The sequence below is a fragment of the Ischnura elegans genome, chromosome 9, assembly GCF_921293095.1.
Source record: "Ischnura elegans chromosome 9, ioIscEleg1.1, whole genome shotgun sequence".
NCBI lineage: Eukaryota > Metazoa > Arthropoda > Insecta > Odonata > Coenagrionidae > Ischnura > Ischnura elegans.
This window is the reverse complement of record NC_060254.1, coordinates 85,402,680-85,418,789: the sequence shown is the minus strand read 5'-3', so window position 1 is coordinate 85,418,789 and position 16,110 is coordinate 85,402,680. Positions and strand designations below refer to the sequence as shown.

General features: G+C 37.9%; 1 protein-coding gene across 3 annotated transcripts in view; it reads right to left on the bottom strand.

The window, feature by feature from the left end:
• Window positions 1–1,248: 1,248 nt before the first annotated feature.
• The window catches only part of LOC124164856 (ADP-ribosylation factor-like protein 4C), a 109,084-nt gene continuing 94,222 nt past the window's right edge, over window positions 1,249–16,110 (bottom strand). For all 3 annotated transcript variants that reach the window (XM_046542064.1, XM_046542066.1, XM_046542065.1), the window contains exons 3-5: window positions 10,077–10,364; window positions 8,701–9,007; window positions 1,249–7,201 (exon numbers count right to left, since the gene is read on the bottom strand). In XM_046542064.1, the coding sequence (XP_046398020.1) occupies window positions 6,993–7,201; window positions 8,701–9,007; window positions 10,077–10,301 (741 nt within the window). In that variant the 5' untranslated portion in view covers window positions 10,302–10,364 and the 3' untranslated portion in view covers window positions 1,249–6,992. The remainder of the gene's footprint in view (window positions 7,202–8,700; window positions 9,008–10,076; window positions 10,365–16,110) is intronic.

Genomic DNA, 16,110 nt, shown 5'->3' with positions numbered 1-16,110 from the left:
GTGGCCAACTAAGTTTTCCCGTCTTCTGCTTAAGGTTTTTAGAAGACTTCTCTTTTCTCCCACTCTTCTGAGCACTTCCTCGTTACTTACTCGGTCGATCCATTTTATCTTCATCATTCTTCAGTAGCACTATATTTCGAATGCCTCCATTCTGACTTCTCTGCTGCTCTCAATGTCCATGCCTTGCTTCCATATAGAAACATGCTCGTAGCACATGATAAATTGTTTGCCACACGAACATCTAAATAAAATCGATGATTTGAAAATTGAACTAACTCTGCGTGTTGTGTTTACCTCACACTTTAAGGGTTATGTTTGGGGCGCCACCAGGGACTTTAACCAGTACCTTTCGATCAGTAGCTTTGTGGACTTAATATTAACAAACTTCACCTATCTATTCTTCCATTTGCTTCTTTCCTATGTTTTCCTTATCTCACAGTGCATCCTCCCGTAAGTTAAGCTATTCATAAATTTTTTAATGTATGGTATACCATTTACTCATACATTTTGGTCGCTGTAGGATAGTTGATAAGGACTTCCCCGTGAGTGTTAAGGAAAGTTAGCATTCTCATTCCCCTACACTACATAGAATGTAAGGCATGGGTCGGTAGTCTGTAACTACCCACCTTGAAGGGTAGTTTACTCTCTCTATGCTCCTCCTACCCACCTAGGAGTTTATTTTTATCTGGGATTTTTTGCAAGTACTCCTAATGACCTTATCATTTCTTATGTAATTTCCACTTGCCTCATATCTCATGCAATGCAAATGTTAGAGGGTTTTAATTGAAGAAAGGGGTATGTTTCAGCATACATGAGGCTTAAGTGTAATTTTTTTTGCCGGGGAGGCCGATTTAAATGCAAACATTCTTTTCACTCTCTAACTCTCTATTCATAATGTAAAAAAATGGCCGTTTTACTTTTCCAATAGTAATTTTGGAATTAAAGAGCCTTAAGCTTGGTAGAAGGTATGCTTGGATTTGAAAAAAAATATATCTGTTATTTCTGTGACAGTACTTTTTCAAGAAATGGGAACCAGAAAATGCTGATTATATCACCAGAATCATAAATTCTTTCTAATGAAGCATATCCTTGTTTTTCAAGGAGCACTTTAAAATGAAAATTCGCCAAAGGCTTTCATTACATCGTATTTGACATAGTATGAAAAAACTTTGGCATATATTTGCTAATAACTTAACCTCAAATAGCATATTTAAATGCATCTTAAAGAAATAATTTCAATTTTATGAGTTCACTTTGATTGTTTTATTTAAAGAAACTCCATAACAAAAAAATCAGAAACAATGTACAAAGGGAACATCTGAGGCAGTAACAATTTTTCAGCGTGTAACAATAAATAGGGGAGAAGAATCATCTAGTCATCACTTCACTCTCTCAGTCCATTTCAAACAATTAGTATGCTAGAGATTTTCTTGGTATAATTCTTTAATGAATCCAAAGTAATCTCATAAGCAACATAGAAAAAATTTTATGGTGCATAAATGTTAATTACGTCTGTCAAACAGGAGCATGCAACTAAGAATCCATATTAAACTCAACTCTGTCTAAATAGCACCTGGGTTGCCAAAAAATAGAAAGTCTCATTATGTATGTATTATCAGTATCACATCCATCCATTAATATGAGAACCTGCATATAAAATGTGAGAGAGGGTAATGTTGCAAAATACAAAAAATTAACGAATAAAAAACATTTACAGCTTTGGCATCAATCAACAATATTTACACATCTGCCATACGGTTGACAGTATTTACATGGTAGGTACATAAAATTAAACACACTAATGAAGGTAACACCTATGGAAATTCTTATCATTTTGAATCATTAGCAAGTCACACACTACAGCCCACACATTACAATTAGGACACTATTGGTTCAAATAATAACAGCTGATCCAAGTGACACAGTGGCTCTAATTCAAAAGAAAGCCTTGGCATGCTGGAGGACACAAAAAATAGAGCCATTCATGAATTTGCAGTGCATTGGTCAATTCCCAAAATTTTCCTTCTTAAACTGCTGTTGGATGCACATAAGAAGCCTCGCCTTGTAATTCCACATCTCACATGGGCATAATTCAAGAATAATATCAACCGAACCACTGCATCACCCAAGATCACCTACATTTTTTTAATGAAGATTATTACGAAGCACTACATTCACAGGAACTCTGCCTTTTCCAAAAAACAAAAACTTGAACAACACTTTGACGTAGGAATAGGTTTCATTTTGCAGATAAATTATAGTTCATCTCAAATAATGGTAACCATTGATAATAAAATAAACACTACTCCATTGTGGACCAAATTTCCATTGAATTTCCGAGGTTAAAAAGCATAGTTTTCCAGAGTATTTAATAATCCAATGGCTAAGTATATCAAGCCAAAAACTATGCATAAAATTTTAATCGATGTTAAAATTAATTCTCTTGGAAAGAAGTGTACATCTTAAAATGATAATGAATCCGAGATAACACTTTAACATCCAGACAGAACACAAAGACATTCCTACAGGCCCTTTTCTTGATTGCAATTATGCAGATCAATAGATATACCAAATAGATTAATTTGCTGGAAACTAATATTTCCATGATTTTCCAAGTCATATTGCAACTATTCAGTGACAACCTATAAAAATGGCATCAATTCAGCCCATTGCAGACATCATAGTTAATTTTTAAAATGTTTTCACTCTGATATGGATGTGGCAAAAACCATAACTGTAGCTCTGCTCAAGTATTTTAACACTGTGAAGTGTACTTTGAAGTGATATGTAACAACCACTTTCTATTCAGCGATGAGCTCTCTATATAATTTTATCAGAAGTTGCATATTCCAGTAAAAAAATAATAAAAAGAGGCTAGAAATGATTAATTTTATCCTGCAATCCCACAGAAAAACAGCACCGATGCTTCAGAATGGCTTATATATCAAAGTTGAGGACAACTATGAATTCCTTTGTTGTTCGAGAAAAATTAAATGGCTTCCAAATAATGATAAAAAAAATTATGCTATTCCTTTAAAAATATACCAGCAAGATTTAGAGACCAGGTATACTTGGAACATGCTAAATTCTATTTACCTAAGGAAAAAAATAAGGATTGTATGTACCTCATGAGATGATCATTTAAAGCAGCCATCAAATAACTACATCAACTGAAAATATAAGTTGATGTGACAGCAAAAGAAGAGATCAAAAATTGCCACACAACTTTTTATCTATTCCTCCATGCATATGTTTATATTAGCGGAAGGTTTGACAGGATTGACTGACAGACAATCTCTCCCAATTATTTTTTCTCTTTAGTGCGTAACCTCAAGTTTAGTAGAGTGATAGAGAAAGAGCTATACACTCCAATAAATTCGTAGCTATCCCCAAATTCTTCGATTCACATTATAACCGAATGCATTTTCTTGCCTCTTTTTGGCAACTAGAAAAAATGATTACTTGAACATAAAACAATAGATGAAATGAAAAAGCTGCCAACTGATTATCGAATCTTTCATTCTCAGATCTATCTACTTGATTAGCTGCTCCAAATTCCCAGGCACACATAACTGTGGTTGCGAGCTTAATATGCAAAGAGATTTAGGTTGGATTGTTAAACTTGCCCTACCCTGATACTGAACAGTCATTAAATGCGCATGCCTTTATCATATGAATGCAGCAAAAGCCAATCTATCAGTAATTTAGTTACAAAAAAACTTAAAGTTAACATTGATAAAAATGACATTGGTTTCAATTGATATGAAGGTTTACACATTTGAATAGAAGTTCAACGTTTACCACACAAAGGATAATTTATAGCAAAGTCTTCAAAGCCACAAAAAGAGCAACACCAGAGATATTAGCTGAATGATCCAAAAGGCAGACTAAAAAATTCAATAAAACAATGCTAATGCTTGATGGAAGTCGGTGGTACCATTGATTTAGGAAAACTTAAAAGACACTTTGTTTCCCAGAATAAAGTCAGACAAAACCTGAGGAAAGGTATTAAGATAACCACAAAAATATTAAAAATTTACAAGAAACAAACAGTTATATAGTTAAATGACTACAGCAAATATGAGTACCAGAATGTCAAGAAAAATTGCTCAAACAAATAAATAAAAATATCACTTTGGCAAAATGAATTGGAATGATACACCAATTCTTCTTATGGTTCGGAAAGTAAAGGTTTTCAGATTCATCCACACGAAAATCCATGAGCACTTTCCAGCTGCCATGTGGTATCCAATCTTATTCTAATAATGGATTTTGCGCAAATCACATAGTTTTAACTTCCGTTGTCATATTTTAACTATTTCATATCTTGAAACAGTTGCCGTTGGTGGCCTAACAGTTTGCCAGACAAGGGGCAAAGAGAATGCATAATTTAGAATAAAAAAGTGAAAAGCCTCTCTAAGACGACTAGGATATAGATTTTAAAAAAGTAATAGCAGTTTTCAGGGTCCAAAAGTCTGCAGAATACATGAGTAAAAATATTCCACCACGGCAAGCAGTCTTTTAACGAAAGCATAGAGGTACAATCAAAATCTTTATAATTTTTTCTCTATTAGAGTTGTTATAACTTAAAACACATGCTCATATGTTTCAACTAATTAACCTTTAACTGAAAGTTAAATAGCAATCTACATTTATTGGTACCAAAGAAAATCTGAAGAGTGACTGCTAGCTTCCTGCACTTCACATTAATTCCGGCATTTTCCACCAAAAGCATATCTACTGAAACTTATTGCGGACATGGTTGTTTTAAACACTCAATTTCCAACACATTCCTTTAAATATATGCTCCCACTTTGAGGAAGTCAAGTTTTCAACTTGAAAAGCAAATAAAATTCATTTTCTAAGGCCTGCTCAAGGCAGGACATGTCTCCAGATTTGAAGGCATAAATTATAAGAGCATAGATTTTTGAATGAATACTAGAAAATTTTACACTAGTAAACATCAAGAACACATAACCCTTCCAAATTTTTGAAATGTAAATGAGAAGTAAAATTCAAACGATATTTGTACTTCATGTTCGACAAATGTATGTTAAGGCTACACCACATTTGATTACGAACTGAACGTTAAGAGTAAAGAGGTAATGTGTGTGCACTTTAGTAAAACAAATTCTAAAACACCATCTCAATTATAGGACAGATTAAGGCAAAAAAAATTAAAAAAGACTTTCTCCAGTCAACAGTTATTTCACGGAAAAGACTTTAAAAATGAAGATAAAAAAGGGGGTAAATAATACATCAACAATTTGTGCTGTGAGTCACTGAATTTCCCTCAGTCCAATCGATATTCAATAATTATCGGTTAAAATCATGATATGAAACTCCAAAGATCACCTACTGATCTAATACAGCCAAAGCCATACAACAAGCAAGTGAGGAATAGGTGGTATTGCCTATGTTTGCGCCATCATTGATTTATAAAGTAGGTAATGATTCTTTTGCAAAATACAAGCTTGTACTCATTCATTTCTTTACCAAACCCTCAAATACCAAAAATGCTTTAACAGCAAGCTTAATAACTTCAATTACAGACAAAGGGAAACAATGAAGCTATTAAAAGTGGGATGAGTATGTTTCCCAATACAATAAAGACCTCCCAGGAGTTAATATTTTGTAAGCATCATTACAAATGAGTGTGAATATTTTGAGATTCACACATATAAGGTTCAAAATATGGCATTATGTGAGTTGAGTTATTGTCATGAAAAATAATAATTAAATGGAGGAGAGAAATAAAAAAGTATATGAAAACTTCCTTTTAAAAAGTATTGCCGCATATATCCAATGATGAGAATTAGATCGTTTGAAAAGTTATAAAGGCCTTAATTAGATATATTTAAAAACACACCTTGGAAAACTAACATCGCACATGAGCAAGAAAATAAGTTGCTAAGCATACATACAAAATCATATTGTAAAAGCTCGAAGGTTAGGGGCTGATAGAAAGTAGTATCACTGTAATGTCTTTTTTTTCTTGAAAGTTAGTAGAAAAACAAGAGCATGAAATATATGCTCCTTCAATAAATATCAGGAACATTACATACTTCACTCATGGGCGGTTTATATGGGAAGGAGTGTAGGAGTTACCACGAAAAAGACATGGTTGTGTCGATAGATAAAAGCATAGCATTTTCTCCTAAGTCTCACAGCCTCTGCGAGTGAATGCCAGCCCAAGATTCTGATTTCGGTACATATGCATAAAACGGAACTAGAAGGAAAGGCAGCCCAACCATTGGCCGTGCTGCTAAATTAAATCCTTATTTGACTACCCTCTTTTATGTACATGGTAACAGCCATATCATGACATCATTTTCATGCATTCCTGAAATAATTCAATTGTCTTGATGGCTCACACCGGCAGTTCATATGCATCACAAACAAGCACCATATAAATACATATTTTGGTGATACTAATGGACTGTTGAGTATGCAAAAATGAGAATACATTCAGATACAAATATTCCTCAGCAAACTCTATGAAGTAAGCTGTAACACAGAAACTTTGCATACCATTTACAAACACCATACCCTGGTTAACATCTTTGCTAGGGAACATTCCCACTGACAAAACACCATCGCCACATGATGCATGCAGAAAAATCAGCCCCTTCTAGAATGTAAATGAAATATAAATCACCATTCACAGAAAATAGCAAATGATCACAGTTCTTCCAGAAAGTTGAAGATCCAGAAAACTATCGACCTATCTTGATTTCATACAAACAATAAATATCGATCAAGGACTGATGAATGTGTTCACACGGCAGGCATAGGGAGGACGTATTGATCAGACCCAACATCCCCATTTCATCACCAACCGCACCCCAACGGTAGAGGGATAATGTGCCAAGTGGCATTCAACAGCAACGCCAACTGGACTCGGGCTGCGGTGGTGGGGAAGGAGGACACCGCTGAACCTCACTAGACTGCTCCTGAGGGGTCCTGTCACTATGGCAACAGCAACAGCAGCATCACCGCTTCTTCCGGCTCTGCCGCGCCATCTTTCGCCGTTTGATTATCATCTCATAGAGTGCTTCCATTCCCTCGGCCAGGCCCTCGCCGGTGATGGCACAAGCTGGCTGCACATGCCAAAGGGGGCCCCCAGAGTCACCACTCCCACCAACCACAGCTGAGCCACCAGCACCACCCCCTATTCCACTCACACCCAAACCAGGCCCACCTGAAATCAATTTTTGAAAGTGATTTATTCTAGCTCGCCAGATCTTCCAATTGCCAGTCAGGTATGCGAACATTTACCAAGCCATCATCTTGCAAGGTGAATACCAGACTGGGCTTAGTGAACAATGTACCAATGTCTCAAGTCTAGTTTGTGGCACAGGAGATGGAAAATCTCTTTAGCCACTATCGCAGAGAAAGCTGTACTTTACAATTAGTCGCTAATCTGTGGTGTATGTTTTGCAAAGCACAACATAAAACAAGTTACTTTGTAAGCAGTCATGTATATAGGTGCTAATCTACAACAAGGATGATATTATATGCCATAAAAATCATTTGGCTTACCCAAGATGATAAAAATGTCAACCGGAGAATAGCGACTACGTAAGGTTTTCTCTCTGAAAGGGACTAAGTAAGCAGGACCCTTCATCTCCTCCACCACTATGTGGATATGAGATGTCAGCACCTAGTTTAGTAAAGCCAGTCTGAGATCACCCCTGGTTTATCCTACTTTAACACTAGAAATACCGGACTTGATATCCCTCCTAGAACTACCGAATGGAGTCATACTGACTCCAACCTTATTATATGTTTTTGCTGATTATTTCGGCTTTTATTGATACATTACTTAAGGTAATCATTTTTGTTTGATATACAAAATTTGAAAGTATATCAGGCGATCGCGTTTACCGCAAGGAGTCAAAATGACTCCATCGGTAGTTCTAGTGTTAAAACAAGGGTGCCCAAAACGAGGGGGTACAGTGCATATTGAAATTTTTGGAGGAGTTGTAAAACTGTAATAGCAAAAATAAAGGTAACATAATAAATGAATAAAAAATTCCAGCACAAATTAACAAAGAGTAGCACCAAGTAGAAGCTTAGAGAAATAAACATAAGTTTTGGTGGTTGGGGGATAATGTGCCATCTTTACTGGAGAGGCTTAGTTGCTAGGTTGAACGGAAAGCGGTGCACAGGAGGGGTTGGCCATCGAACAACGGAAGAAAAGTTTGGAGTGTGTTAGGTACATGATTGTAATTGGTAATAGATAAATTGAGGCTGATAACAAGATTTTACACATGATGAAATATGAAAATGATGATAAAATTTAAATTGGGCTGGGACAAAAGCAATTATCAAGCAATATTGATGTTTAAAAGAGTGCAAGAGACGGTCTACCAATCGAAAAACCCCTAGTCAGACCTCTTTTAAAAGTTTTCATGAGCAATCAGCTTTCTACTACACACCTATTTTATTTGTTGTTGGAGCCTCTTGCCAAAAAAAAATAATAAAAGTAACTATGCATAAAATTTCTGGTGGGACAGCATCAAATCCATGACTGCTAAAGGATGCAATTTTCACAGGCATCTCCATTTAAGCAGGTCTTCAATGGATATATCTCTAACATCCTTGGGCTCCATGATAGGCAAAGTCAGGGGCCTGTTATGAGTTCTCACAACTGTGGGATATATGAATAGCACATAGAGACTGAAGAGAGGTGCCCACCTGGCAATAAACCAAGAGCCCGCTCCACCTCCGCTGGTTCCCGAGCCCCTGGCAAATCCTGCTTGTTAGCAACAACCAACAAGGGAACGCCAGCATTCTCCGGGCTCCTGGCTGCTCGCATTAACTCCATCTTGGCCTCGTCCATTCGCTCGGCATCAGCTCCACTGTCCACTACAAACACAATGCCATCTGTGGCGCGAGTGTAGCTCCTCCAGAGGGGACGCAAACGCTCCTGCCCCCCCACGTCCCACACTAGGAATGCCACGGCACGGCTGCTCCCACCACCCCCACCCACACGAACTCTCACCTGCAAAGAGAGAGGAGTCCATCACAATCACCAATTCACATTTCATCACCTGCCTTCATAGTCATTCTAGAAATGCATTAATGTATGGTCAGGTATTTGGAGGAGGCAACCGCCGGATAAGGTCATTTTTTCCATAGAAAAGGTTAGTAAAGGAAGGGTGGTGAGAAACCTGGCATTGGTATTAGCCTGATCCTAATGTAAGGTGCCAAGGGGACCAAGGCTTAGTGACCCATCCGATGGATGGAATGCTGTTCTTGAAGTGCCCTTCTTAAAGCTCTCAAGCAGGGATCAGGGAGTCTGTAAAATCTCCACCACTGTCACGATTTGAACCTGGGCCCACTCTAGCCAGCACACCAACCTGAACTCCAAATTGCATCAATATTAATGCAAAAAATGCATGAAGATTAGCATTAGAATATATATAACCAGTCATTGTTGCACTTTCTTCATTACACATTTTACAGTAGTCTTGATAAAAAAATACCAGAACTTCAAGGTTAGAAGTGTCACACTATATAATTTCCACACCCAGATGGTACTTAGTTCGTTTAAACGATAGAAAAATTCTTTGTTACTCTACCTCATAGTTCCCCACACATAATTTCTATCAACCAAACTGGGTTTCAGGAGCTCAGTGCCATTTTTTGGGTTGAGTTGCTGAAACTTGGGTCAGTTGATAAAAAATTCAGTTTGGAGAATTACATTATGTGTTTCACTTCGACAATTTAAACTTCCACAAAGTGATGCCTTAGAAGATTTCTTTTAACCTCATATAGTTTTACTTTATCGTCATCGATCCTAAATCTTTGGAATATTTTAACTATCAAAATCTGGTCTATAAAATTTATTATATTTAAATACTGAAATTTACAATCACAAAACTTTAAGATACATAAAAAAAATTTGGAAAAACAAAATAGAGATAAAAAAATGCAATTCTAGCAGTTGATTTGATTCCACAAAGTTATCATTTCATCCATTTTCCTATGCCGTTCACAAGAGTTACCTAAGTTTCAATTTGAGAGATTGATTACAATTTTGAAATGAGTTTTGGAATTGTGTTGCTTACCCTTTCACAGTTGAATCCAATAGTTGGCACTGTGTTGACATACTGTTCAAACTTCAATCGGTACAGTGCAGTGGTCTTCCCGGCTGAATCGAGACCCAGCATGACAACGTGCAAGGGTGACTGGCCCACTCCGAGGGGTGGAAAGGCATCTAGAATACTGCCACTGCCCCCACCACTCCCACTGCCTCCTCCGCCCCCTGTCCCCCTACCCAAGGACCCACCCATGTCACATGTGCCAAAGTCACACCCCCCTCCACCCACCACCGGAGGCGGCCACTGCACTCAACACTGCAATAAAAGGACATTGGAACACATGAAGCAATCTGGTTCAATTGATATCATTTACCACAATCGTGTGCACTCAGATACATTTTGAGATCACAAGAAATATTGATGAATACTCGACATTATACCCAGAGACAAGCTCTGCTTCAGCTTCTGGTAAGTCAAATGGGTGACGATTAGTTTCAGCAAGCAAAGAAATAAAAAATATTATTCCTTCAATTGTTTCATTCTGTAAATTGTCAATCTTGTCTGGGACGCTTAGTTTATCTTTTATATATCCTAAATTATTTTCTCGAGCTGATCTCTTTATACATAAGGTATAGAGCAAATCACGCAGCTTATTTTCATCAATTTCAGCTGCAACAATATTGATATCGTCCTGCACAGTTCTGTTATGAAGCGTTTTTTCAAATACATAAGGCCCCAAGGTGGTCATGCAATTTTTGAACAACCTACAGACTAGGCAGAATACAGATTGCTTAAAACCCAAGAAAACAATTAGTGACCATGAAGAAAATCTCTATGACATCGTTCCTAGATAAATGATGGTTACAGAGGATTTTTCACCAAGTGGAAAGAGAAAAAGCCGTTTATGTATGCTTCTTCCACATCTCACACTGAAAGGAAACGAGGAAAATATTCAATGAAAGTGGGGACGAGGTTTTTTCCTCTAAAACAAATAAAACTCATAAGAGGAAGAAGATGCCTGATAAGTTGTGGTTGAACAGCTCTTGGAAATTCGGGAGATCTGATTTCGAATCACGGTCAAGGCAAATGATTTTTCCTCCGCAGAATTTTTGTACATTAAGTGCAATAGGAGTTGGCTCTGTAAAGATATACCACTGGCTAGTCCATTGTTATTTCCGTGAATGACGTCCATAAGGAACACCTTAGCATGCTAACTGTAAGTTATCGATTAAGGTTTGGGAATGTGAAGTTATGCACACAAAAATGCTGTCTTGAAGAAAATTAAAAATGAATAGGACGGGAAAATTTTCCTTATCAGAAATTAAGCATATCCAATGCATCTATAGTTTTAGGATTAGACTGTGAAAATGTTCCAAATGTTGATTTGCAATTCGATATTTTGCCCATCCATTTCATCTCAAATATGGACACGAGGGGAGTGCAGTGGGCAAGTGAATGATGGGCTAGGCGACTGATCAAAGAGTCCCAGGCTCAAATCCCGACGGAAGTTATCGGACAACCCTAAGCACAAAATTTTCGAAGCGCGAAGTGACCCAAGGAACGGTACCCTAAACTTGTTCCCCTGACCTGAATTTGTGAAAGAGTCACACTTCTGTGGCTTAGTCTGGGGTGAGATCTACCTTCAATTATCCGAGCCAACTTCCTTAATGAGCGAGTAATAGACCCACGAATATTACAAAAGGGGATCCTCCAGTCCAGGGGCGCAGCTAGGAATTAAGGCTAGGGGGGGTTTCAGGCGCAACTGACACTGGGGTGCTTGGGGTATTGCATACCCGCCAGGGTTATCGGGAGGAGCGGAGGCCTTCCGCCGGAAAAAATTAAGATAAATGGTTCAAAATGGTGATTTTTACGGCCTTTGAGGGATATTTTATTAATCCTCGCACTATTCTATAAGAAATATTTATTCAATTAAGTAAAATAGATTTAATTTAAAAATTTCTGTGAGCTCTGTTATCCCCCAAAACCCCCCTCGCTGCGCCACTGCTCATGTCGGCCTCCAGATGTGTTGCCACTCACTGCGCATTTAAATGGGTTTACAAAACTCGCCACTCGCGTCGCTGATGGGCAAAGTGATCCGAGTTTCACGAGGAAATAAGGTGTAATTCGGGGTTTACGTTCATGATGAGGTGATTTATCAAATTTATAGCTCTCTAATTCCTTGCAATTGCAAACACGATACTGCAAAATTTTGGGAAATAAAGTGAATCGCAAAACACCCATCAGTGCGCAGCGGACATTTTTGAAAATCGATTAAAATTAAACCGAAGCGGCAACAGAAATCAACCATCTATGGGATTGAAATGGGCCTCCTCTATGTCAGTGTGGGACAGGGACGCCGACTTACAAAAAATATTGGGGGGGGGCCCAAACCGGGGATCTTGCCCCGGGAAATTTTATAAGTAGTTAGTTTTAACTTTTTTAAGCATTGTAGAAGAGTCATATGATCAAAATTAGAACCCTGATAACTCGAATCTCGATATCTGGACACTCAGGGGAAAATCAACAAGCCTGAAACATTTTTTCCTCACACCCATAACGAATTTTTGGGGGGGCCCGAGCCCCCTCAAGCCCCATGGAATCGGCGCCTTTGGTGTGGGATACAGATGGGGGCGCGCGCCCCCCTCTGCGGGGCCGCCCGTATTGCCGAACATTGCAGAACCACAATTGTAACTATTTTATATCGTAAGATGGTAGTGTCTTTCACACGTGTAAAACCAGTTTAAATAAAACTTTCTTAAACTTTGTATCTACTCTGATTAATTTTTTTATTACGTTAAAAGTAAAGGTAGCTCAAAATATCTTTTGCGACCCCCCTGAGTTTTTTTCTGTATCCGCTACCTCTCTATGTAGAACCCTTAGATACACCTCCGCGAATCCAGGACCTCAACTCGGGGAGCCGTAATTTCCGAGCGCCACGCCAAATCAATTTCCAATCGACAGAATGAATCACCCGGTCTCGACGAATGTAGGTGTTTTCCGCGGCACATCTCGTCCACTTTCCCACCCAATACAATCGCCACCGCAGGGAGAGAGTGAATCCTTAATGAGGTGGAGAGGGCGTAATTCCGCGGGGGCCTTTCGAAAATGAAGCACAATAATGACGATGCGAGGGAGTGAAACCTTCCCACGGCGAAGAAATGTTTCCTAATCGGCAGAAATAATTGCGGCCGACGCGGGAGGAAGGTTCCTTGCCGTCCTTCAAGGAGTAAGCTCGCGCCTTTCGCAACCACCTCGAGAAAGCAGCCGCTCTCCTCGCGGCCATTGTCTCGCCGAAGTTCCTCGGCCGCATCTTCGGCCCTTCCCACCGGGAACTCCACGGACCTCGGAGGGACTAGCTCGGACGTGCGATACCCTAAAGCCCGTTTCGCACCAGTGTTGCAAAAAGATTCCCGAACTTAAATTCCCTGGCCTTACCAGGCAATTACCTTCATTTCCCCTGAATTTTCCACACTTTCCTTTCGAATATTTAGGGGTTAGGTGGGTGAGGGGACTTTTTAGACTCAACCTCGCCCGTGTAAAGGCATCTATTATTATTATATTGGATAACATTTTTTAAGAGAGTGAATTTAATACAATATCATTTTAGAAATATATTCAAGCTCTTTTGAAAACGCATTTATTTGCAATGAATACATGAAAATTGCAAACTTAATTTCAGCAAAACTAATATCGCCAATAAAAAAGTCAATGAAACTAAGTCCCTCGGCCAGCCAACTACACGACAGTTCTTTTGAATCGCGCGTCATAACATTAATTTTCCCAGGCTTAATGACGAGATTCTCTAATTCTTCTCGGATCCATTTCAAAACCACTGACTTTTCCCTGATAACTCTGATTTCCCTGATCTTTCAAACCCTGAGCACAATACTTGACTCAGCCCAGTTAATCCAGCCGAAATGCAGTTTTGCAGAGAAAATCCCGGAGGCAGTTTCGATTTATTCCTCTCTTCCCGTTTTTTAGGTCGCAAGATTCGAATCTATTCGTTTGATCAAAAACTTTGAGACACAATCTACTCTATTACTGATGTTAGGTAGCTCCCCTTCCCTCTTTGGTAGATGACGGGTAAAGTGGGTATTCCTTATAAGGAATCTTGACGATAATCTGGTAGAACACTCTCCCAGTTATAAATGGTGATCCAGGAAGGTGAAGATGTTGGAATGAAAATAAAGCACGATTTTGAAGGAAATTTCATCAAGATTTCAAATTTGCACTCACTACTTCCCTAACTTTCACCATCAAAAGTTGTGAATAAAACAAACAGAAAACATCATTATTTTTTCGATATTCCCATTAAAAACATCGTTTTTCAGCAGGAAGTTTTGTTGAAAAGCTTGCATTCGTGTTCAGCAGCCAAAAATACATTCTGATAGTAAAAATTATCTCTCCGTCACAATTCCACAGCTATAACTCCCAGATACATGGGCTGAAGAGGTACCTCGAAACGGCGAAGAAGGTCGAGTATGGTACGGAAGTAATTTTTAAACGGCGAACTTGATAAATGCGAGCCGAATTTTGCATAGTATTTTAGAAAAATAAATAAAAAGAAAAGTATGAAGAAATATTTTTCCATCTTAATGAAAGGCGTATTATTTCCATGAAAGGTTCATAGAGAAAGTTATCCATCCTACATTGGATTAAGAAAATACATGTAGAAACTCGCTTCTATTGGAGAGATTAGCGATTTTCTAACCTCCTAAGTTTGTTTCTAGCCATGTCTGACATAGAAATTATAATCAAAGTAATGATTATCACAACACGTGGTCTTAAATTTTGATACTAATTGTACTGCTTAGAGAGTAACTGAAATATTGAGTAATTCTATTAACGTGAAAAATGAACAGCACTTAGAACGATGCTCGTTAGTAGAAATTAGCGAGGCCCTCCACTAGTTAAGCTATATCTCAAAGAGCTAACATGAGTCAATAATTGGCGAGGTTAGAATTGATGGTACCGGCACAAATCGACACAAACCGATTTCCTCCGATAACTCCCCGACTATTTCTCATTCTCCATTTGCTTTGTTTTTAATGTGTACTATGCCCAATGGTTTAGGAATCACACAGCAATAAAAATAAGGAAAAAGCAATAATTTTGGTTATAAATGAAAATTTACAAGCTTATTTCTATGGAAATATTTGTTTTTCTCCACAAGTTAAGACAATCTAGATACTTTGTTTAATAATATACTTGTTTAATTTACGAATGTTCTAATAAAAATATTATTTCATGTACCTATTCTAAATAGCTATGGCTTGGTCCTGAAAACAAACTTCAACTTTATTGCGTTTTCACACAAGAGGATTCGGCTCCATTAAAGCTAACACACGTTTCAACATCAGAGCAAGTACTTGGCGAAGCTTCCATTTCCATCTTAAATTTTTATAATATTTTGTAAGTGAGTGGTAAAAGTCACCGTAAAAACTGAAAAGAGATTCCCAATAATAAATAAAGAACAAATGTGTGAGAGAAGATACATTGGATGGAGCGATTTCTTTCGCGAGGATTTGAGTTCAGTTCCGATTGTTTACCAGTGACCTTGCACATGCATTGATAATGAAACCATATTTGAGCACCCACAGCTCTGACATGTAGAAAGTTCTTGCAGGGCGACAAAACTTCTTTACCGATTTTCGAAAAAACATTTCCTGACTTCCCTCTTACCAAATACATAATTCGTGGGGTAGTAAATGTATAATACGTTTTCCTTCTACAATTTTCTCAATAATTAAATTAAATGCAATACAGAAAATAATACCAACAGAAAGTAATACCAATGATGTTCATCGTTACAAAAAATACAAGTGGTTAGCTTTTCATCATAACGGTACAATGCCATATTACAAAATGCGTGAATATTACCCCTATTATGCTTAAATATTACCCATATATCACATGGAAATATATGAACAGAAAGAATTACAAATTATTACTAATTGCTTTACCTTATACTTAAAATATTCTTGCAGGCTTCAATGGCATAAAACTGAGAGTAACAACAAAGGTCGTATAAGGTTACGACTTCGCTTCAGAGGAGCATATT